Source organism: Emys orbicularis, chromosome 7 (genome assembly GCF_028017835.1).
Source record: "Emys orbicularis isolate rEmyOrb1 chromosome 7, rEmyOrb1.hap1, whole genome shotgun sequence".
Classification (NCBI taxonomy): Eukaryota; Metazoa; Chordata; order Testudines; family Emydidae; genus Emys; species Emys orbicularis.
In genome coordinates this window covers 100,834,000-100,858,230 of record NC_088689.1, presented here as the reverse complement: position 1 = coordinate 100,858,230, position 24,231 = coordinate 100,834,000, and the positions used below count along the sequence as shown (strand labels likewise).

General features: G+C 57.5%; 1 protein-coding gene across 7 annotated transcripts in view; it reads right to left on the bottom strand.

Moving 5' to 3' along the window:
* Positions 1–6,722: 6,722 nt before the first annotated feature.
* DNAJC4 (DnaJ heat shock protein family (Hsp40) member C4) overlaps positions 6,723–24,231 on the bottom strand; it is a 72,549-nt gene continuing 55,040 nt past the window's right edge. For 5 of the 7 annotated variants that reach the window (XM_065407989.1, XM_065407994.1, XM_065407992.1 and 2 more), the window contains 4 exons: positions 23,191–23,396; positions 21,597–21,767; positions 8,350–8,436; positions 6,723–6,930 (listed from right to left, as the gene is read on the bottom strand). In XM_065407989.1, the coding sequence (XP_065264061.1) occupies positions 6,828–6,930; positions 8,350–8,436; positions 21,597–21,767; positions 23,191–23,396 (567 nt within the window). In that variant the 3' untranslated portion in view covers positions 6,723–6,827. The remainder of the gene's footprint in view (positions 6,931–8,349; positions 8,437–21,596; positions 21,768–23,190; positions 23,397–24,231) is intronic. The other 2 variants (XM_065407990.1, XM_065407996.1) reach the window with 2 other exon arrangements.

Here is a 24,231-nt window from a genome sequence, read left to right as displayed (position 1 = left end):
GTGAGGATGGAGGACTGGGGATGGTTGGAAGGATGGAGGGGTGGGTGGGGATGGATGAGGGGAGGGATGGAGGGGTGGGTGGGGGTGGATGAGGGGATGGATGGATGGAGGGGTGGGTGGGGGTGGATGGAGGGGTGGATGAGGACGGAGGACTGGGGATGGTTGGAAGGATGGAGGGGTGGGTGGGGATGGATGGAGGGGTGGATGAGGACGGAGGACTGGGGATGGTTGTAAGGATGGAGGGGTGGGTGGGGATGGATGAGGGGAGGGATGGATGGAGGGGTGGGTGAGGATGGATGGAGGGGTGGGTGAGGATGGAGGACTGGGGATGGTTGGAAGGATGGAGGGGTGGGTGGGGATGGATGAGGGGATGGATGGAGGGGTGGATGAGGACGGAGGACTGGGGATGGTTGTAAGGATGGAGGGGTGGATGGAGGGGAGGGATGGAGGGGTGGGTGGGGGTGGATGGAGGGGTGGATGAGGACGGAGGACTGGGGATGGTTGTAAGGATGGAGGGGTGGGTGGGGATGGATGAGGGGAGGGATGGAGGGGTGGGTGAGGATGGAGGACTGGGGATGGTTGGAAGGATGGAGGGGTGGGTGGGGATGGATGAGGGGAGGGATGGAGGGGTGGGTGAGGATGGAGGACTGGGGATGGTTGGAAGGATGGAGGGGTGGGTGGGGATGGATGAGGGGAGGGATGGAGGGGTGGGTGGGGGTGGATGAGGGGATGGATGGATGGAGGGGTGGGTGGGGGTGGATGGAGGGGTGGATGAGGACGGAGGACTGGGGATGGTTGGAAGGATGGAGGGGTGGGTGGGGATGGATGGAGGGGTGGATGAGGACGGAGGACTGGGGATGGTTGTAAGGATGGAGGGGTGGGTGGGGATGGATGAGGGGAGGGATGGATGGAGGGGTGGGTGAGGATGGATGGAGGGGTGGGTGAGGATGGAGGACTGGGGATGGTTGGAAGGATGGAGGGGTGGGTGGGGATGGATGAGGGGATGGATGGAGGGGTGGATGAGGACGGAGGACTGGGGATGGTTGTAAGGATGGAGGGGTGGATGGAGGGGAGGGATGGAGGGGTGGGTGGGGGTGGATGGAGGGGTGGATGAGGACGGAGGACTGGGGATGGTTGGAAGGATGGAGGGGTGGGTGGGGATGGATGAGGGGAGGGATGGAGGGGTGGGTGAGGATGGAGGACTGGGGATGGTTGGAAGGATGGAGGGGTGGGTGGGGATGGATGAGGGGATGGAGGGGTGGGTGGGGGTGGATGGAAGGGTGGATGAGGACGGAGGACTGGGGATGGTTGTAATGATGGAGGGGTGGGTGGGGATGGATGAGGGGAGGGATGGAGGGGTGGGTGGGGGTGGATGGAGGGGAGGGATGGAGGGGTGGGCGGGGGTGGATGAGGGGAGGGATGGAGGGGAGGGATGGAGGGGTGGGTGGGGATGGATGAGGGGAGGGATGGAGGGGTGGGTGGGGGTGGATGAGGGGAGGGATGGAGGGGTGGGTGGGGGTGGATGAGGGGATGGATGGATGGAGGGGTGGGTGGGGGTGGATGGAGGGGTGGATGAGGACGGAGGACTGGGGATGGTTGGAAGGATGGAGGGGTGGATGGAGGGGAGGGATGGAGGGGTGGGTGGGGGTGGATGGAGGGGTGGATGAGGACGGAGGACTGGGGATGGTTGGAAGGATGGAGGGGTGGGTGGGGATGGATGAGGGGAGGGATGGAAGGGTGGATGAGGACGGAGGACTGGGGATGGTTGTAAGGATGGAGGGGTGGGTGGGGATGGATGAGGGGAGGGATGGAGGGGTGGGTGGGGGTGGATGGAGGGGAGGGATGGAGGGGTGGGTGGGGGTGGATGAGGGGAGGGATGGAGGGGAGGGATGGAGGGGTGGGTGGGGATGGATGAGGGGAGGGATGGAGGGGTGGGTGGGGGTGGATGAGGGGAGGGATGGAGGGGTGGGTGGGGGTGGATGAGGGGATGGATGGATGGAGGGGTGGGTGGGGGTGGATGGAGGGGTGGATGAGGACGGAGGACTGGGGATGGTTGGAAGGATGGAGGGGTGGGTGGGGATGGATGAGGGGAGGGATGGAGGGGTGGGTGGGGGTGGATGAGGGGATGGATGGATGGAGGGGTGGGTGGGGGTGGATGGAGGGGTGGATGAGGACGGAGGACTGGGGATGGTTGGAAGGATGGAGGGGTGGGTGGGGATGGATGGAGGGGTGGATGAGGACGGAGGACTGGGGATGGTTGTAAGGATGGAGGGGTGGGTGGGGATGGATGAGGGGAGGGATGGAGGGGTGGGTGGGGGTGGATGAGGGGAGGGATGGAGGGGAGGGATGGAGGGGTGGGTGGGGGTGGATGGAGGGGTGGATGAGGACGGAGGACTGGGGATGGTTGGAAGGACGGACGCGTAGCTGGGGGAGGATTGAGCAGTTGCTGAGCTGTGGCTCACATGCCCATGTCCAGCACTGTGCAGGGGGCAGCTCAGGGTGCTGGGCTGGCAGAGGTGCAGGAGCAGCTGAGCTGCTGGGCATGGGGAGCTTGCAGGGGGAGCCATCCCGTCTAGATTGGGCCCATTCCATCTCTGGCCAGTGGAGCAGGAGTTGAGCTGGGCAGCCAGGTGCCCCCAGCCACTAGGGGAAGCCAGCACATGCTGCTGGGACCTGCTGTAGCACAAGGTGCATTTGGGGAGGGGGGTTCAGGAATGTGACCTGGCATCCCCAGGCAGGGTGGACTGACAGGGCAGAGTGAGGGGGCAGGGATGGCTTAGACGGGTTTCCACCCCCCACCCCTACAGGATGGAATTGCTGGGATGGGAGATGGAGCATGGAAAATGCCATCAATGCCCCTTCCTCCTCAGGCTCTGGCTCCCAGCACCAGCAGAGCTAAACTCCCCAGCTACACAACTGTAGGGGAAGCATATTTGATGCCAGCTCCATCCTGGGCAGGGAGGCAGAGCAGGGTGCCGGGGGTGGGCTGTGGGGTGCTGATCGGGAGGATACACAGCTCTTAGTGTTGCCTGGCATGAGATGGGCTTGGGAGCAGTGCACTTCCTTATTGGGCACTTGTACCCAGAAGGGCTAATTCCCTGCTAATTCCTAGATCCTGGCTGGGCACTGCTGTGGGGAAGCTCACAGCACTTGAGTCCTTGGCTGAGCACTGCTGAGGGGAAGCTCACAGTGCTGGAGTTCCTGGCTGGGCACTGCTGTGGGAAAGCTCACAGCACTGGAATCCCTGGCTGGGCACTGCTGTGGGGAAGTTCACACAGCCAAGAGGCTCTCCCTCCCAGCAGGGAGCTCCATGCAGCAGCCTACCTCCTAGCAGGCACAGAGGGGGCTATGGCGGGTGAGGCCGTGACGCGGGCAGGGGATTAGCGGAGTGTGCTGCGATGGGAACTGTGTGTGAAATGCCAGGATTAATCCTTCATACACAGGCCCCAGAGCCGCACTCCCCATCTGGCGCCTGCCCAGCATGGGTGTGTGTGTGTCTCCCGAATCCTCCCCCAACTCGCCCCCCTGCATGCACCCCACACGGGAACGTGCGTTGTGTGAGCGTCATGCTCAGATAGTCACAAAGGGGCATCGGAAATAGCAGAGAGGAGAATGGATGAGATGAGGATGTGTGGGGATTCATGTATGGATAGATACATAGAGAGGTGTCTATGGGGAGCTGTGCGTGGTTGGGGATGGAGGGAGGGATGTGGTGTGGATGGATAGATACATAGGGAGGTGTCTATGGGGAGCTGTGTGTGGTTGGGGATGGAGAGATGGAGGGAGGGTGTGGTGCAGATGGATAGATACATAGAGAGGTGTCTATGGGGAGCTGTGTGTGGTTGGGGATGGAGAGATGGAGGGAGGAGTGTGGTGCGGATGGATAGATACATAGAGAGGTGTCTATGGGGAGCTGTGTATTGGGGATGGAGAGATGGAGGGAGGGGTGTGGTGCAGATGGATAGATACATAGAGAGGTGTCTATGGGGAGCTGTGTGTGGTTGGGGATGGAGAGATGGAGGGAGGAGTGTGGTGCGGATGGACAGATACATAGAGAGGTGTCTATGGGGAGCTGTGTATTGGGGATGGAGAGATGGAGGGAGGGGTGTGGTGCAGATGGATAGATACATAGAGAGGTGTCTATGGGGAGCTGTGTATGGTTGGGGATGGAGAGATGGAGGGAGGGGTGTGGTGCAGATGGATAGATACATAGAGAGGTGTCTATGGGGAGCTGTGTATAGTTGGGGATGGAGAGATGGAGGGAGGGGTGTGGTGCAGATGGATAGATACATAGAGAGGTGTCTATGGGGAGCTGTGTATAGTTGGGGATGGAGAGATGGAGGGAGGGGTGTGGTGCGGATGGATAGATACATAGAGAGGTGTCTATGGGGAGCTGTGTGTGGTTGGGGATGGAGAGATGGAGTGAGGGATGTGGTGCGGATGGATAGATACATAGAGAGGTGTCCATGGGGAGCTGTGTGTGGTTGGGGATGGAGAGATGGAGGGAGGGGTGTGGTGCGGATGGATATATACATAGAGAGGTGTCCATGGGGAGCTGTGTGTGGTTGGGGATGGAGAGATGAAGGGAGGGGTGTGGTGCGAATGGATAGATACATAGAGAGGTGTCCATGGGGAGCTGTGTGTGGTTGGGGATGGAGAGATGGAGGGAGGGGTGTGGTGCAGATGGATAGATACATAGAGAGGTGTCTATGAGGAGCTGTGTGTGGTTGGGGATGGAGAGATGGAGGGAGGGGTGCGGTGCAGATGGATAGATACATAGAGAGGTGTCCATGGGGAGCTGTGTGTGGTTGGGGATGGAGAGATGGAGGGAGGAGTGTGGTGCGGATGGATAGATACATAGAGAGGTGTCTATGGGGAGCTGTGTATTGGGGATGGAGAGATGGAGGGAGGGGTGTGGTGCAGATGGATAGATACATAGAGAGGTGTCTATGGGGAGCTGTGTGTGGTTGGGGATGGAGAGATGGAGGGAGGAGTGTGGTGCGGATGGACAGATACATAGAGAGGTGTCTATGGGGAGCTGTGTATTGGGGATGGAGAGATGGAGGGAGGGGTGTGGTGCAGATGGATAGATACATAGAGAGGTGTCTATGGGGAGCTGTGTATGGTTGGGGATGGAGAGATGGAGGGAGGGGTGTGGTGCAGATGGATAGATACATAGAGAGGTGTCTATGGGGAGCTGTGTATAGTTGGGGATGGAGAGATGGAGGGAGGGGTGTGGTGCAGATGGATAGATACATAGAGAGGTGTCTATGGGGAGCTGTGTATAGTTGGGGATGGAGAGATGGAGGGAGGGGTGTGGTGCGGATGGACAGATACATAGAGAGGTGTCTATGGGGAGCTGTGTGTGGTTGGGGATGGAGAGATGGAGTGAGGGATGTGGTGCGGATGGATAGATACATAGAGAGGTGTCCATGGGGAGCTGTGTGTGGTTGGGGATGGAGAGATGGAGGGAGGGGTGTGGTGCGGATGGATATATACATAGAGAGGTGTCCATGGGGAGCTGTGTGTGGTTGGGGATGGAGAGATGAAGGGAGGGGTGTGGTGCGAATGGATAGATACATAGAGAGGTGTCCATGGGGAGCTGTGTATAGTTGGGGATGGAGAGATGGAGGGAGGGATGTGGTGTGGATGGATAGATACATAGAGAGGTGTCCATGGGGAGCTGTGTGTGGTTGGGGATGGAGAGATGGAGGGAGGGGTGTGGTGCAGATGGATAGATACATAGAGAGGTGTCTATGGGGAGCTGTGTGTGGTTGGGGATGGAGAGATGGAGGGAGGGGTGTGGTGCGGATGGATAGATACATAGAGAGGTGTCCATGGGGAGCTGTGTATGGTTGGGGATGGAGGGAGGGGTGGATAGATACATAGGGAGGTGTCTATGGGGAGCGGTGTGGTTGGGGATGGAGAGATGGAGGGAGGGGGTGTGTGGGGAGGGAGGGGTACGGTGCGGATGGATGGATATAAGAACACACAGAGGGATGTAGAAGGGAATTCAGGGGAGCACAGGAGCCCTTGGGGCTCTGATATCTGCTGCCCTGGCACTGGGGCTTTTGGATGCCCTGTGGGTTTAGCTGTTTTCTGGGGAGGGTGGAGCAGTCTGGAACCATGGCTAATGATCATTGGGGTGGCTCACCTGCCTCCACCCCTCCCAAATCCACCCAGCACAGCTCTCACTAGGCACTCCCAGTGCTCCACTCAGATGGGGGGATTCAGCCCAGAGCCCTGGCTGTGTAGAGGCTTGGCTAAGCAACTGCCTCTGTGTGTGTGGGGGGGCTGCCCCCCTCAACTCTCTGATCCCCATCCTGGCAACACTGGCCCCTCTGGTCTCTGCTCCTGCTAGTGGGGGCTGGATATGTGCCTGGCAGTCTTCCTCTCCCAGTGTCTGCCCCTGGCCCCAGCTCACAGAGATGGAGTGCCTGGCATGGCATTGCGCTCAGTACCGGAGTCCCTCCTGGACACTGCTGCAGAGAAGCTTGCAGCACTGGGATCCCAGCTGGTTCAGAGGGGCTGCTGCAGCTCCTGCTTCCACAGGGAGGGGCGGTGGGGACAGGAGAGGGCCCCGGGGCTCATCCCTGCTCCAAGAGCCCATGTGGTGACACTGGGTAGTGCAGGCTGGGAGCTGGAGGGCTCAGATGAATCCCGTGTCCCCCTCCCCGAAGCAGTGGTGGGAACCCTCCAGGAAGGCTAATGGCACCGGGACCATGGGCAGTGATTTATTGAAGGGAGGGGACAAGTGTGTGTGTGAGGTGTTCCCCATACAGCATCTGTGGCACCCAGTCCCCCCCATATAGTGTCCAGAGCGCCTGTCACTTCTGGGCGCTGTCCCCGCTGGGCCGGATGCGGTAGTGCTGTATGAACTTGGCGTGTTTCTGGCGCAGGAGCTCCTGCTGCTTCTGGAAGCCATTGGCCCTGTGGGAGGAGAGGCGCAGGGGCCGGGTCACACTTGGGACAGTGATGCTCAGCATCATGCACTAACATGTGTGAATGCACATGCTCTAACACGCACTGGTGCATCCATGCACATGTTAACGCAAGCTCAGGCACACACACTAAAGTGTGGGTATGTGCATGCCCTAGGACGCTAACATGCTAATTCATGGGGGCACACACTGTAACATGCTAATACCCACTACTGCATGGGGGCATGGTAACACGTGCTAGTGCATGAAGCACACACTAACATGCAAACACATGCTAGAGCATGGGGGTACATGCTAGTGTACAGCTGCACACATATTCTAACACAAACTAGTGCACACGTTTGTGTTCACATGCCCAGTAACACATGCTCTAGTGCACATGCCCATTCTCTAACACATTAGTTCAGATGCCCCAGGGCACGTGCACACTCCAACCCATGCTGGTGCACACACGCCCTGTGTCGTCTGCGCATGTTCTAGCACACACGGACGTTAACACACTAATGCACCTGGTGTTGGACACTAACACACATTCATCCACACCCTCGTGAGTGCGCACACACACGCCTGCATTTCCACTCCCAGCCATTCAAGCTGATGGCCCCTGGCTAGCGGCTCATCGCTCCCCTTGCGATGGCTGGGGGCATGTGGGGTGGGGGAGAGGGGAATGCCCAGAGGGCACTGAGGGCCAGCAGGCGGTGAATGGAGGGAGAGATTCCCCCCACTCCCCAGAGGTTGGTGGAAGCTGGCAAGGAGTAAACTGGGTGGGGGGCAACATTGGTGAACAGAGGGGAGGGATTCCCAGAGGGCAGAGGACACCCACATGAGGTGAAGGAGGGGGAAGGGATTTCCCAGAGGGTGAGGGGCAGCATGGGGTCAATGTGGAGGAAGACTCCCCAGACGGGGGGGGGGGGCAGCATGGGGTGAACAGGGGTATTCCCAGAGAGAGGGGCGTCCCAGCATGGGGTGAACAGGGGTATTCCCAGAGAGCAGGGGGTCCCAGCATGGGGTGAACAGGGGTATTCCCAGAGAGAGAGGGGTCCCAGCATGGGGTGAACAGGGGTATTCCCAGAGAGCGGGGCGTCCCAGCATGGGGTGAACAGGGGTATTCCCAGAGAGCGGGGGGTCCCAGCATGGGGTGAACAGGGGTATTCCCAGAGAGCGGGGCGTTCCAGCATGGGGTGAACAGGGGTATTCCCAGAGAGCGGGGGGTCCCAGCATGGGGTGAACAGGGGTATTCCCAGAGAGCGGGGCGTCCCAACATGGGGTGAACATAGGGAGGGGTCCCCAGAGGTTCTGGCAGCAGCACTTTATCCCAGCCCAACTGCCAAACCCTCTGGGAGAGGAAATCCTTGTCCCCAGGTATGGAGAGGGAAACTGAGGCAGGGGCTGGAGGAGCTGTGCAAACCTGGCCCGCTCCTTGGATTCATTGTAGATGCTGGTCATGAGCATGTCCTTCTTGTCCATGAAGCTGTTGTGCACCTCCTCCAGCTTCCTGCCGAGAACACGGGGCAGGGTTACACACATCGCCCTGCACCCTCCCGTGTCGCTGGATGGGGGTGGGTGGGGATGGAGAGTTCAAAAGATGAATGCAGCCGCATGTCTGGGGACGGATGGATAGATCTGTGTGTCTGAGTCTATATGGATTAAGTGTGTGTGTCTGTCTCTGTGTTGTGTGTTCATGGTGGATGTGCTGTGTGTGTCTCTGTATGATGTGTGTGTATCTCTAAGGGGTGGGGTGTATGAAGTGTGACTGTTCGGTGCAGTGTGTGCGTGCCACTGTGCAGCATGTGTGTGTGTCTGTGCGGTGTGTATGTGTATGCATGTGTGTGTGCAGTGTGCGCACAGTGTGTCTGTACAGCATGTATGTGTGCAAGTATGTGTGTGTGTCTGTGCAGTGTGTATGTGTATGCATGTGTCTGTGCAGTGTGTGTGCGCGTGTGGTGTGTATGTCTCTGTGTGGTGTGTATGTGTGTGCGAGTATGTGTGTGTGGCACGGGGTGTGTGTGTGTGAATCTGTGTCTGTGCAGTGTGCACATGCGGTGTGTGTCTCTGTGTGGTGTGTGAGTGTGTGTGGTGTGTCTGTGCAGTGTGTGCACGTGGTGTCTGTGTGGTGTGCATGTGTATCACAGCAGGGCTCCCGCCTTCTCTCTGCTCCAGGCTGCGCTCTAGCAGGCTGAATGCTGTGTGCACCAAGACCGGGCCCGAAGTGGCGGCTGGGGCTGGCTGCCCAGTGCCGGCTGACAGGGGGTCCCAGGGCATTGTCCCCTTTGCTGGGGCGCCAGCTGGAGGTGCGGACTGCACTGGGCACTGGGCAAGCGGTGTGAGTGGATGAAAAGCCAGGGATGGACTGACTCAGTGATTCTGGGGCCAGCGACAGCCCCGACCTTCCCCTGGAAGCTGCCATCTCCTTATGTAACAGGGTCTGCAGCACTAGCACGAGGGTGCCCCAGTGTGAGGGATGGGCAGGGGACCCACCCTCAGCCAGGTCTCTGCTCCCCCTGCACCGCACTGCCTGCAAGAGCCACTTTGCCAGAGGTGACGGGGGGGATTTATCTCCCCAGCTGGGGAATGGTGGGCACAGAACCCAGGAGTCCTGGCTCCCAGCCCACCTCAACACCAGGAGGGAGTAGGAGGGAGTGGGTTAGAGCCGGGCAGGGGGCTGGGGGGACTGGAAGATGCTTTAGATAGACACAAGTCACTAGGCGTAGTGCTGGGGTAACTGGGTGTGATTTTCTGGCCTGCGGCACGCTGGCATCAAACTAGATGATCTCATGGTCACTTCTGGCCTTACCACTGCTGATGACAAATTCAGCAGGGTAAAGAGGGGCTGACTAGCTGCATCCCCCTGGATGCTCACACTCCCCTGTCTAGCTGTCATGTACTAATAGGCTACTCTGCGTGCAGACTGGAGACCACTTTAACCAGACTGGGATTGGCACCATTGCAGGGAAATCACTGTGACCCCAGTGCAGGCACTTCCTCTGATCAAAGAGACTCTAGCAGTATCCTGCCCTGGGAAGGTCGGGGAGGCCTCCCCTGATCTGACCCCGGTCTGGGGGAGGGCATCCCCCGATCCACATCCTGCACTGGAGGAGGTGTCCCCTGATCTACATCTTGTGCTGGAGGAGGTGTCCCCCAATCCACGACCTGCGCTGCAGGGGGCATCCCCTGATCCACGTACTGCACCGGATGATGAATCCGATGATCCACATCCTATGCTGGAGGTGGCGTCCCACGATCCATGTCCTCTGCTGCAGGGGGTGTCCCCCGATTCACATCCTACACTGGAGGGGGCATCCCCCGATCTACATCCTGCGCTGGAGGGGGCATCCCCCGATCTATGTCCTGCGCTGGAGTGGGCATCCCCCTGAGCCACGTCCTGCGCTGGAGGGAGCATCCCCGAGCCACGTCCTGCGCTGGACTGGGAATCCCCGAGCCACGTCCTGCGCTGGAGTGAGCATCCCCGAGCCATGTCCTGTGTTGGAGTGGGCATCCCCCTGAGCCACGTCCTGCACTGGAGGGGGCATCCCCCCGAGCTACGTCCTGCGCTGGAAGGGACATTCCCAATATAACTATTTCTGTTTCTTAACTGATCCAAGACCTGCCTGGAGAGCAGCTCTCAGATTGTGACCAATTTGAGGCAGGGACCGTCCACGCGTATATGCACAATGGAACTCTGGCCTCTTTGCTACTTCAGTACCAATAACAACCTCATAAGAGTAAACCAGAGAGGGGAGCCAATCCCAGGGGCAACAACACTGAACTGGGACCAGTTGGAAACACAAAGAGAAACCCCAATCCACATGAATGATCGCCTCAGCCCCACAGCTTTGTGTCTGCTCAATACTGTTTGAGAGAGCCACAGAGTTTAAGGCCAGAAGGGACAATCAGATCATCTAGTCCAGGGGTCGGCTACCTTTCAGAAGTGGTGGGCTGAGTCTTCATTTATTCACTCTAATTTAAGGTTTCACGTGCCAGTGTGTAGCAGGGTGAACACCCACTCCGGCCCTGAAGGGGTTGGAAAAGCCCTGCAGAGGGCTGGGGCTGGGCAAGGTAAAACCCTGGCTGATTGGGGGAAGTGGCTGCAGCTGGGCCACACCCCAATCAGGCCTCAGCTGGCCTGTATAAGAAGGCTGGGAGCCAGGAACCAGGCAGTTTCTCTCTGCTTTCAGAGGGAGAAGGGCCTGGCTGCAGAGAGCTAGAGATAGGGTACCTGTAGTAGAGCAGGGCTGGGGAAAGGCTGAGGAGCTGGGGAGTACCAGCCTGGAAAGCCTCAGGCTGTGGCCTAGGAGAAGGCCAAGGGGTACTGGGGGCTGCAGAGGGCAGCCCAGGGCTAGGCCAAGGCAGCAGGTCCAAACCCAACCTTGCCAATCATGAGTGGCCTATACTGCAGTTTGCCCCAGGGAGCGGGGGCTAGTTGCTGACTGGCAGTGGCCTTATTCTGAGGTGAGGTAGGGATAGTGGGTGGGGGTTCCCTGGGGAGGGGAGACCCTAGTACTGAGGGGTACTGCCAGGGGGCAGCACCCCAGATACAAGGGCACTGGGGTCTGGGAGGGACATGGGGGCCAGAGGACAGGCGGATCACCAGCCTGCGGAGGGCGCTCTGATGGCTGGATCGAGCTAATTCCCAGAGTCACCAGCAGGAGGCGCCGCAGGGGTGAGTCTGCCCCTCTACACAGTGATACATTTTTAGAAGGTCTCTTTCTATAAGTCTATAATATATAACTAAACTATTGTTGTAGGTAAAGTAAATAAGGTTTTTAAAATGTTTAAGAAGCTTCATTTAAAATTAAATTAAAATGCAGAGCCCCCCGGACCAGTGGCAGGACCAGGGCAGTGTGAGTGCCACTGAAAATCAGCTCCTCAGGTCTCTCGCTGTCAGGCATTTTCTCCAGCCCTCTGATCATTTCTCTGGCTCTTTTCTGCACCCTCTCCAGTTTTTCAACATCCTTTTTAAAACGTGCACTCCACGACTGGACGCACCATTCCGGGATGGGTCTCACCAATGCCGTCTATGGAGGTAAAATCACCTCTCTGCTCCTGCTCACTACTCCCCTGTTTATACAGCCAAGGATTGCACTTGCCCTTTTGGCTACAGCATCACACCAGGAGCTCATGTTCAACTGGTTGTCCACTAAGACAAAGCAGTTACTTACCTGTGTTGTTACTGTTGTTCTTGAAGATGTAACGTGGATGTGTATTCCATACAGGTGTGTGCACGCCCAGTGCACTGGAGCTGGAGAATTTTGCCTAGCAGTACCTGTAGGGGTGCGCTCACACCTCATGGCTGTAGCCCACCTCTGGCTATCTAAGGCAGTGCCGCCCCGATCCCCTTCAGTTCCTTCGTGCTGAACATCAAGAGTATAGAGTTCGAGGCAGAGGGGACGGAGGTGGGTTGTTGAATACAAGTCTGCGTCACATCTCGAAGGATGCTCACAACACAGGTAAGTAATCACGTTTACTTCTTTGAGTAGATGCAACCATGTATTCCAAGGAGGTGACTCTCAAGCAGGATTTGCATGAGGTGGGGCTTGGAATCTATTTTAAACAAGGATTGCAGAACTGCCTTCCCAAAGCTTACATCTACTCTGGATGCTGCAGTAGTGGCATAATGTTTCGTAGGCGAATGTCCAGATGACCAAGTGGCAGCCCTGCAGATGACCAATATTAAAATATCACTTAAAAACATCATCGCCATAGCCTTCGCTCTTGTAGAATGAGCTCACAGCCTTGTGGAGGCACAATCAGCCGTATGCTGTCCTGATATAGGAAGTTATCCCCTAGAGATCGTCTGCGAAGCGATTGCTTGTCCCTTCCTTCCGTCTGCATACAACACAAACAGGCGAAGTGAAGCATGAAAAGGTTTACCCCGTCCAGGTAAAATGCTAGACATCGCCTGACATCCGTGTGAAGATGCTGCTCCACCAGGGTTGAATGCGGCATAAGAAAGAACACAGGTAAATACACCACCTGCTTGAAATGAAATTGAGAAACCACTTTAGATAAAAACTTAGGGTGCGGCCACGAGGTCACTTTGTCTTTGGAGGATTGTGGGTAAGGAGACTCTGCCATCAAAGCCTGCGACTCTCTCACTCTCCTCGCAGATGCTATTGCCACCAGGAATGCAGTTTTTTGACACAAAAGAGAAAAAGAAGATGATGCCAGAGGCTTGAATGGATGTCCCATCGGAGCCACTAAGACCATAGTAAGGTACCACAAAGGAACTGGTTCTCTCAATGGTGAGTAGAGACAAAGGATCCTTTCAAGAATCTTGTTACCATGGTATTAGAAAATACTAACCTCCCATGGATGGGTGGATGAAATGCTGAAATCACAGCCAGATACCCTTAGCTCACTGAGTGTGTATGTCTACACTACGAAATTAGGTCGAATTAATAGAAGCCGGTTTTATATCAAGTCCATCTTCTTTGACTCCATTTCCTTGAGAGCAGATTTATGCTTACCCTGCCGAGCCTTGTCATTCGCCGCAATCACAATAGGAGAATTAGAGACAGCGTGAGAATAGAAACCCTCAAAACTTTGCTGAGGGACAAAATAGTGGTTCTCTGAATGCTCCGCTATGGACAGCACTGAGGCCAGAGTGTTACAGAGGGCCTTTGCAGGCTCCAGGAGAGTGTCATTAATAGGGAGGGCTACTCTCCTCAGAGCAGTTGGTCAGAGAATGTCGAGCAACTTCTGCGTATTCTCCTGTAAAAATTCTGCCTGGATGCCTAAGGAAGCAATCATATGCCACAAAAGGCCCTGGTATGCCTTGAAATCCTCGGGCACCAAAGGAGAAGAGGAACCTGGTACCATCAAATCATCAGGAGAAGACAAAGAAACTGTCAAGTGCACCAGGAACAAATCCTGTTCCTGAACCGTTGGGCCCAGATGAGACAAGTCTGGAGGCCCCTATGGAGGAGGCTCAACCATTGTTTGAGCTTGTGGTGGGTCACCAACATTAGCCACCAAGGGGACCGGTGATCTCGCTCTGGAGCGGGATGGAGAATGTGAGCTCTGGGACCAGGAAGCCACAGTGTGTTCAGATAAAGCACTGGTGGCCAGTTAGCACCGGGCCAGGAGCCCCTGTCCCGACAGATCTCAATCTCGGTACCGATACTGCTCTGAGAATGGTCTGTGGCGCTAATCAGGCAACGAAGACTGGGAGGAGGACCCCAACATGGATCCCAAAGAGTCCCTGGTGGCCGGTGACAGCAGTGGAGCCAGTCCCGATGGGGCACACATACTTGTCTGTAGCCCAACTGGAAAGCAGTTCCTGTGCTGACGAGGAATGAGGAATCAGCATAGCCTGTACCAAATATGTGGCACCCACCCCCAATGCTGGGGAAGGCATTGGTACTGAGGTCAGCGGAGGAACTGAAGTAGAAGACAGGATCTGCCAACAAAACAATGTCGGCACTGAGGGGTTCACTAATGCTCCTTGGGGCCGGGCCTGGCACTGATTTCAACTCCACAGTCTGCGGTGCAGAAGGACCAGGCTCGTTCACCGAGTCCGAAGGTCACCGCCATCAGATGCGGGCCTCGGTGCCGAAACAGGCCTCAGGGCCTGCTCGAGAAGATGCTGCTTCAGAGGTAAGTCTCTAGCCTTAGGGGTTCTTTTGGTAATCAGCTTACAAACAGAGCATCTCTCCTGAGCATGTCCCTTGCCTCATCACAACAAGCCCCTTGTGTGGGGATCATCCACTCCCCTACCCCCCACGATGGACAGGGCTTGAACCCTAGAGAGGGCATCCCACAGGACAATAAGTATCTAACTCTAAGGTAACTAATACGATCTCAGGTATCGCTAACTATCTAACAACTATATACATGGAGAGAAAACACTCAGACAAATGACGTGATAACCACACAGAGCTCCGACGCCAGCCACAGGCACTGAGAAGGAACTGAGGGGGTGTCAGGGCAGAGCCACCTCATATAGCCAGGCTCAGGGCTACAACCACGAGGTGTGAGCACCACCCCTACGGGTACTGCTAGGCAAAATTCTCCAGCTCCGGTGTGTGTGGAATACATGGCTGCATCTACTCAAGGAAGAACCTAACTTCCATCCATTGGTTCTCACCAGGCCTAAGTCCGCTGAGCTAAAGAGCTGGGGTTTCTCTCTGTGAACTTACACACCGTGACCTAGGTGCCTCTTGGTCTTCATGTGGAGCTGCTAATGGATGGAGCTCAGGACAGCGTGCACCCGCTGTGACACAGGTGTGTTACTGACAATGCAAGGGCAGCACCATGTAGAATTGTGTTTAAAGGGATCCTCATCCAGTCACAGGGACATTTCAGAGAGTTTAAAGCCCAAAGGGGGGTCTGAGTCAAACTCCTGAGTTCTATTCCTGGCTCTGGGACATCACGGTGCCTCAGTTTTCCCTCCCACCCTTGGGCTGTTTAGACTGTGAGTTGTCTGCAGCAGGGACTGTCTTTCATGGTGTATCTGTGCAGTACCCAGCATAGCAGGGCCCTGATCTCTCTTTAGCGCCTGGCACAATAAGGGCCTGATCTCAGCTGGGGCCTTTGAGTGCTAGCATGCTTTTCATACCCTCTGTTAATATGATCTGCATTACGGTAGTACTTAGAGGCCTTGACCAAGATCAGGGTTCCACTGTGCCAGGTGCTGTACAGACCCGAATTGAGATCAGGACCCCCACTGTGCCAGGCGCTGTTCAGACACAGGGACAGTCCCTGCCCTGAGGAGCTCACGATCTAAATAGACAAAGGAAGGATCATTATCCCCATTTTACGGATGGGGAAACTGAGGTCCAGAGAGGGGAAGTGACTTGCCCAAGGTCACCCAGGAGACAGTGGCAGAGCCAGGAACAGAACCCAGGTGTCCTGAGCCAGAGCCCTGCTCCTTAACCACAGGACTGTGCCTTTCCCATTTGACAGAGCAGGATTTTGCTAGGCCCATTCCAATGAACCATCTGAAGGCTTCTCACAGCCCCAGACACAACTCCTGCCAGTTCCCTTGCTGTGCCTCCCCTGCTCCTGGTCACTTGGCATGCATGGCATGTCTCCGAGCCCTCCACAGAGGCTGGGGGAGTTGTACCAAGCCTGAGTGTCACTACATTGATTGCTGTGGGAGTTCCCGGAGCAGGGACAGGCTGATGAGTCTCTCTTGCCTCATGTGCCATTTCCCTAACAAATGACACCAGATCTTGTTTGCTGGGAGCCTGGAATCACAGGGAAATGGGGATGGGGGTAATGCTCCAGCTGCTGATGAGGCAGGCTCCAGCCCCTTCCCTTGTGCCCTGGCTCCCCCGCAAACACACAGTGCTTTGTCCGTTGGTGCTGGGTGTGCATTCGGCACAGCCCCTTCACCCGGGGGAGTCCAGGCTCCAGAGAGCTGGGACAGGGCTAAAGCAAACCTGACAATGCTGCTGCAGGGATCAGTCCTGCCTTAGTCTCGTGGGGAGGAGGGTCTGAAGAGGGGGATTCTCCATCTCCTGGTCTCTCAGGGTCCGATCCTGCAGCTTGGCTCCCTTTCATGGTATCTTAATAACAGTGTCTGTTGTAGGAGCCTATGTCAAAACAGACAGGCGGGTACTTGACAGAGCGACACGGAACAATGGTGGCCTGGAAGGACAGAGCACACACAGGCCAAGCAAACCTCTGCATCCCACACACAGGCAGAGCATTAACTGGATGGGACAGGTAGGCTCCAGTCGGGTCTCCCCCAGCTGGGCTCCAGAGACTGATTCCAGCAGGGACGGACACGGACACACACACACACACGGACACACACACACACACACACGGACACACACTGTAAAACACAGATGCAGTCAGAGCTACCGATGGGTTAGCAGAACCAACAGGCACAGACCGGCAGTGATGTGCTTCAGGCCAGAGAGACTGCTGGGCCAGAACCCAGGAGTCCTGTCGCCCAGCCCCCTTGCTCTGACCATTAGACCCCACCCCCTTTCCTGAATGCTCCCTGCAGGGAGTCAATTAATTACCTCCACCCCAGGAGGATTCAGCTGGGAAGCTGGAGAGGCTGAGGTTACAAGTGTGTAATTGAGTGCAGGAGCAGACCCAACGGTGCCCCTGCTGGGGTTCATGTCACGGGGCATGTACCTAAGTCTCCCTCCCTGACAGAGCCATGTCTGTCTCCTTGCTTGGGGGGCCTTGCTTGGCTGCTGCCTACTGCTATCGAACAGTGCATGGCTGTGCCAGTTCCCAGCCTGGGCACTGCTGCTGCCCTCCCCAGTAGCTCTGATTCTGCCTGCGCACCCTCCCCAGCTCTGATCCCTGTTGCCAAGGGGAGGATTAACACCCTAATTGGGCCTAATTCAATGAAACACACTCGCATAGGTCTGAAAGGCCTTGACCCATAGAGGGGCACCACAGGGATTCACGGACCCCTGCCCATGCCCAATTCCTCAGGCATCATGGGCTGCAGGAAAAAATGAAGAGTTGGGAGTCAGGACACCTGGCTCTGGGAGGGGAGTGGGGTCTAGTGGGTTACAGCAGGGAGGGCTGGGAGTCAGGACTCCTGGGTTCCATTCCTGGCTCTGGGAGGTGAGTGAGGACTTGGAGAGTGGAGTGGAGAGCATGCTTATTACATTTGTGGATGACCCCCAGCTGGGAGGGGGATTAAAATTACAAATTGAGAATTGGTCTGAAATCGACAGAATGAAATTCAATAAAGACAAGTGCAAAGCACTGCACGTAGGAAGGAAAAATGAAATGCCCAATTACAAAATGAGGAAGAACTGGCTGGTGGTCATACTGCAGCAATGGTGATAGTGGAGCGCAAATAGAATATGAGTCAACAATGCGATGCTGTTGCAAAAAAAGGCAAATATCATTCTGGGGTGTATTAACAGCAGTGTTGTATGTAAGATACGGGGGTGGGGGGGGTAACTGTCTTGCTCTACTTGGCACTGGGGAGGCCTCCGCTGGAGAACTGTGTCCGGTTCTGGGCAGTACACTTTAGGAAAGATGTGGACCAACTGGAGAGAGTCCAGAGCAGAGCAACGAAAATGCTAAAAGGTTTAGAAACCCTGACCTAAGAGGAAAAGTTAAAAACACTGGGCTTGTTTAGTCATGAGAAAAGACTGAGGGGACCTGCTAACAGTCTTCCAATATGCTAAGGGCTGCTACAAAGAGGACGGGGATCAATTGTTCTCCGTGGCCCATGAAGGTAGGAGAAGCTGAAATGGGCTTGATCTGCAGCAAGGGAGATTTAGGATAGGCAGTAGGAAGAACTTTCTAACTCTAAGGGTAGTTAAGCTAGAACAGGCTTCCAAGAGAGGTTGCGGAATCCCCATCTTTGGAAGTTTTTAGGAACTGGTTGGACAAACACCTGTCAGGGATGGTCAAGGTTTACTTGGTCCTGCCTCAGGCTAGGGGGCTCGACTTGATGACCTCTCGAGCTTCCTTTCTGTCTACATCTCTATGATGCCTAGTGGTTAGAGCAGGACGGGCTTGGAGTCAGGATGGATGGGTTCTGTTCCTAGCTCTGGAAGAGGAATGGTGTCTAGAGCTTAGAGCAGGGGTGGGCAAACTATGGCCTGTGAGCCGGATCCGGCCCGCGAGCCATTTTAAGCAGACCTGCGAGCTGCACAACGCGGCTTGGCCCTGCTCCGGCCGGGGCGCTGGGTCGGGGCCTGCACCACGCGGCTCGGCCCTGCTTCGGCCGGGGCACTGGGTCGGGGCCTGCACCACGCGGCTCGGCCCTGCTTCGGCCGGGGCACTGGGTCGGGGCCGCACCATGCGGCTCCCAGAAGCCGCAGCATGGCCCCACTCCAGCTCCTACGCGCTCCAATGGGAGCTGCAGGGATGGTGCCTGCGGACGGGGCAGTGAGCAGAGCTGCCTGGCTGCGCCTCCCCGTAGGAGCCGGAGATGCCACTGCTTCCGGGAGCCGCTTGAGGTAAGCGCTGCTCGGAGCCTGCACCCCTGAGCCCACGTCCCAACCCCCTACCCCAGCCCTGATCCTCCTCCTGCACCCCAACCCGGAGCCCCCTCCCGTACCCCAACCCCAATTATGTGAGCATTCATGGCCCGCCATACAATTTCTATTCCCCAATGTGGCCCTCGGGCCAAAAAGTTTGCCCACCCCTGGCTTAGAGCATAGGTGGGGCTGGAAGTCAGGATGCCAGGGAGTCTGTGCCATGCATGAGGGGCTGGGTCCCCACTCCCATCCCAGAAAGGGGACCCTGATGCCAATATGGCCCCTTGTAGCATGAGGCCAGAGATTAGGAACTCACCAGGGGATGCACCCGGCGTGGGTGGAGTGCGCATGACTGTATGTCTGTGGACGTGTGGCTATCTGCGTATGTGCTCCCATCCACTGTGACTCACATCCTTTCCACTCTGGCGAGTGAGTGGCAGGCCTGAGCAGAGCCCACGTCAGGCTCTGATTTCCCCCCCCCCCCCACTGCCTGCCATGAATCCTGGGATCAGGCCCCGAAGAGACTGAATCCCCCTTTGCCTGCGCCCAGGAAGGGCTGTGGGGAGGGATGGGAAGCTGGCGCTGGAGCTGCTGTCCTCACTGCATTCATAAACCCATGATCTGTGCACCGTCCCGCCAGCACTAAATTCACACTCAACAGCAAGGGACTGCCTTGAGTAAGGGTGCCCACCGTGGTGGCTGTGAATAACAGTGAGCTAGACTCCTCAAGACTGGCATCCCCTCTAATTCTGTGATCTAGACCCTCCCAGACTGGCACACTGTCCCACATTATGATCTAGACCCCCAAGATTGGTACTGCCTTCAGTACTGTGATCTAGATCACCCAAGACTGGCAGCCCTCCAACGCCATGATCTAGACTACCAGATTGGTACCTCCTCCAGCACTGCGATCTAGACTCTCAGACTGGCCCCCCCCCACCATAGTGATCTGGATGCCCGGACTGCCCCCCACCATAGTGATCTGGATGCCCGGACTGCCCCCCACCATAGTGATCTGGATGCCCGGACTGCCCCCCAGCACAGTGATCTAGATTCCTGGACTGCCCCCCCCCCACACACACAGTGACCTAGATTCCCAGACTGCCCCCACTCCACACAGTTATCTAGCTCCCTCAGTGTGGCAATCTAGGCCCTGCCCCCCAGCCTGGCAGCTGTTCACTGTTCAATTATGGACTCGCTAATGTGCTAAAACATTAATAAGAAACAAAAGGCCCTGATGGAAGCCCCGGGCAGCTGGGCAGATGCTGATATTTCTAGCAGGATCCACATTCTTGGGAAGGGTGACCTCGATGCCTCCCTAGGGCAGCTGGCGTAAGCTCCATGCCTCGAGGGCATGGGGAGAGCTGCTCCAAGTGTCAGCAGATGTCCCAGGGCATCTGCTGACACTTGGAGCAGCTCTCCCCATGCCCTCCAGGGGACAGGGCCCTGGCTGGTGTTCGGGTTATGAGAAACCACGTTGGCTCCTCCAGGGGACAGGGCCCTGGCTGGTGTTCGGGTTATGAGAAACCACGTTGTTGGCCCCCACATCCCTTGGCTCGCTGCGCTGCAAGAGCCGCTCAGACGTATAATGCCTTACAGATGTGCACCCAGCTGTGCTGGACAGTGGGAAGCTGGGCTGGGGTGCCAGGGGTCCTGCTGAGATTGTGGGGGGAAGGGAGGGACATGGGTCTGGTGTGTGTGTAGATGTAAAGAGTGACACTGGCCATGTGGGAGTCTGAGATCATGAGAGAGACATGGGGGCCCGTGGGGATGTGAGTGGGAAGGCCGGCCACATGGGAGGCCGAGATCACGGGAGGCTTGCACTAGTGGGCATGGATGGGGAGATACTGAGATTAGAGGGGGCTTGGGCTGGTGGTGGTGGGGACACTATGGCGCAGGGATGGCACGGAGGCCCCCAACCACACCCCACGCAGCACAACTCCAGACCCTTTGACCCCGGGTCTCCCCGCAGGGGCATGCTGGGATGGCACAGAGCGGGCTAGAGGCCAGTCAAGACAGCACCAGATGGCTTCTAGGAAACGCAATGAGACCAAGACTTCACCCCACAACCAGAGCAAGGGTCAGGACAACACCCCACCCCTGGCCGAGTTTTCTATAACCCTGTCAGTGCTAGGACTCTGAGGGTGCATGCTGGTGCTGATCTGCCATGCCAGGGTTATGGGTGGCAGTGCCCCCATTCTACAGATGGAGAAACTGAGGCACAGAGTGGGGCCAGCAGTCAGTGGAGGCAGGACTCCTGGGATGGAGTGGTGGGGCTGTCCCAGTCCTGGGAAGGACACTTCATACCAGCTGCCCCTTCCCTGAAGCCCATTCCTCCCATCCCACTGTGGATCCATGCCCCCGGTGTGGGCCCAGGGACTATCTCCAGGCACTGGGAGAGGGATCTGGGGAAAGGGGCATTTCTATTGGCTCTTGGGGAACAACCCCTAATAGGGCACAGCCTGGTCTCTTCCAAGGGTGGAGGAGTGAACTGCTAAGACCAGAGTCCTGGGGACCTGGTGAGCCTTCCTCCTGGGGGGGAATTGACTGGAGGCAATGACTCTGCTCTGGGGGGGGACACTGTGTAGTGTATGGGATGACCCTGCCCAAGGGGCAGGGTGGGGAGGGGATAGACTGTAGAGGATGACCCTGCCCTCGGGCGGGGGATGGCACTCTGAAGGCCCCTAGCCCTCTCCCAGGCAGGCTGTCATGCAGTGCCCCACCAACTCCTTGCCCCCCATACCTGTAGGCCACGTAGTGGGCAGCCATGCTGGCCAGCATGAGGAGGAGGCAGTAGCCGAAGAACTGCCAGTTCCAGTGTTGCCTCTGCTTGGCCTGGGTGCCTGAGAAGGTCTTGGCACGGTGAGTACGGAACTGCTCCCAGTAGCGCATGTTCTCGTCAGGCCCTCGGCTACTGGGAGACAAAGGGGCACTGATGGGGGCTGCGTTGGGGGGAAGGGTCTGACCCCAGGGGACTGCTGGCCCTGGACAGGACTCCTGGGATCTCTCCCAAGGATCGAGCCGCAGGATCAGGGCAGGGGGCCGGGAGTCAGGACTCTTGGCTTCTACCTGCCCCTTGGGCCAGTCACTTGTGAAATTCCCAAAGTATCAGGGCCACACATCCCTTGCGGGGCTGATAGGGGTGCCTTGTTCTGGCGGCCTGCGAGACCCAGCACAGCCGTCCTGCTCTTCCACGCAGGGTCCAAGGGCCCAGGGTGCTCTGGGCTGCCCCAGAGAATGGCCCTGCCCCAGGACACGCAGCCCCTCTGGAACCGTCTCTTCCCAGGGCTGGGAGATGCAGGGAGGGATGTCCCAGCCTGGGGACCCCTGCGCCAGCTGGGAGCACTCGCCTCACAGTGTGTCTGCTGGGGTCACACTCACTCACTCCCCTGACACCTCCCCCCAGCAATGCCTAGGTGATGGCATGCGAGCTGCAGGAATGGCCCTACCCTGGAGAGCTGCCAGCCCTTCTGGGGAGCCCGGGGCCGCTGCAGGGGACTCAGCAGCCAATGCAGCCAACCCAGCCTTGCAGTCCACAGACCCCATTTCCCCATCTGGGGTGGGGCAGATACGTGGCTAGATGGACCCACTAGTCCGATCCAGGGTGGCAGGCAGGATACCGGGCTAGATGAGCCCCTTGGTCTGATCTGGGGGGTGGGGGTTACTGGGCTGGATGGGCCCCCAGGTCTGATCCAGGGGGGTGGGGGTAACCAGGCTGGATGGGCCCCCTGGTCTGATCTGGGGGGTGGGGGTTATGGGGCTAGATGGGCCCCTTGGTCTGAGCCAGCACTGGGAGGACAGTGAGCTATCATATCTCAAACCAGTCTTTGCGGGGGGCTGGTCTCCATTGTGTTATGGAGACAGCGGCCCAGGTGGAGCAAGCTACGGAGCCAGGTCATTAGCGTGAGTGGCGAGCTGGTATGGGGCGCGGGGGCGGCCAGGGCAGGATGGGCTAAGTGGCCTTTTCCTGTTTAGCAGCTTCCTGACAGCCTGATGCTCAACAGCTTGTCAGTGGCAGCTGCTCACATTTCAGCCGCAGGTCCCAGCACCTCTGCGCTGGCCTGAGGTCCCTGTGCTGGCCCTTCTCAGCTCAAACCCACACAGGATTAGCAGGGGCTCAACACAGCCTGGGCTCTGGAGCTTCAGTGCCAGCCTGGGTCTCCTCACTGGCTCAGAACCAGTGTGGGATCAGGGGGCGCAGACATGGTGGGGGAGCAGCTGGGTAGAGAGGGCTGGAGGTTGGTCTGATTCACGTTGGCAGGTGGGGGGATACCAGGCTCTGATCCCTTACACCAGCATCACCTCTGTGCCCTGTGCTGTGGCCCCGGTGCCCTTACCTGGTACTAGGCCTGGGTCCCAGATCTGTGAAGTCAAAGGGGCTGTGCTTGGGGCTGCTGCCCGTGGTGGGCCAGGCTGCGTGCCAGGCCCGCTGGCTGTCATAGAGCCTCCTGCTGCCCTCCTTGCTCAGCACCCGGTAGGCCTGGTTCAGCTGGATGAACTGGCTGTGCAGGTCGGGATTGTTGGGGTCACTGTCGGGGTGCAGCTGGGGGACACAGAGACAGAGGGGAGGGTGAGGGCCTGGGCAACAGCATCGCCCTGAGGATCTGCCAGCCCAGGGGAGCCAGCAGAGAGGCTTATAAAGCAAGCCAGTGCATGGCCAGCCAGGGTGTGAAGCTACAGCACGCCCACTTGCTGTCCACTAACTGGCCATATACACAAGCCCTAGTACACCAGGGGAGCCACAACGGCAAAGCAGTGCTAGTGTAGGCCTGACTGCCCCATCCATACTCATGCACCCCCACACCACATGCATACGCAACTCCAACATGCACCCCTCCCCCCCACATGCACACACCCTCTCACATGCACCTGCACCTCCAACATGCACACTCATGCATTCGCCCGGTTTCCGCACAACACACATCCACCCCACCCCCAATCCTAGAGCTCAGGCCAGCAGGCTCAGGAGAACAAAGCTACAGAACCTGCCCCCAGCACTGCATGCCTACCCCACTCCCGTCAGAGTCGGCCCATCGCTCACGTTTATGGGGTGCAAATCCCCCTGGAATGTAAATAGGTTCCTGGTTAAGCCTTGCCGCTCGCTCTTAGACCTTGCACTGCCCCCGCTTGACGCAAGTACCCTGGGGGCCATGCTGCCATGAGGTCACACAAGGGGCCTGGCTGGAGGCTTGTATACCTGCCAGCTTCTGTGTTGGTCACGGGTGACATGGGAAGCCAGCTCCCAGGGGGACTGGAGAGGGAGAGCCCATTTCACTCCACCCCTCCAGGAGCAAACTGCAGGGGGTGGTTGTTTGGTGACATGAGTTTCATTGGGTCTGTCTCAGGCCACATTTCAAACGCCACTGGCCCAGTCAGGG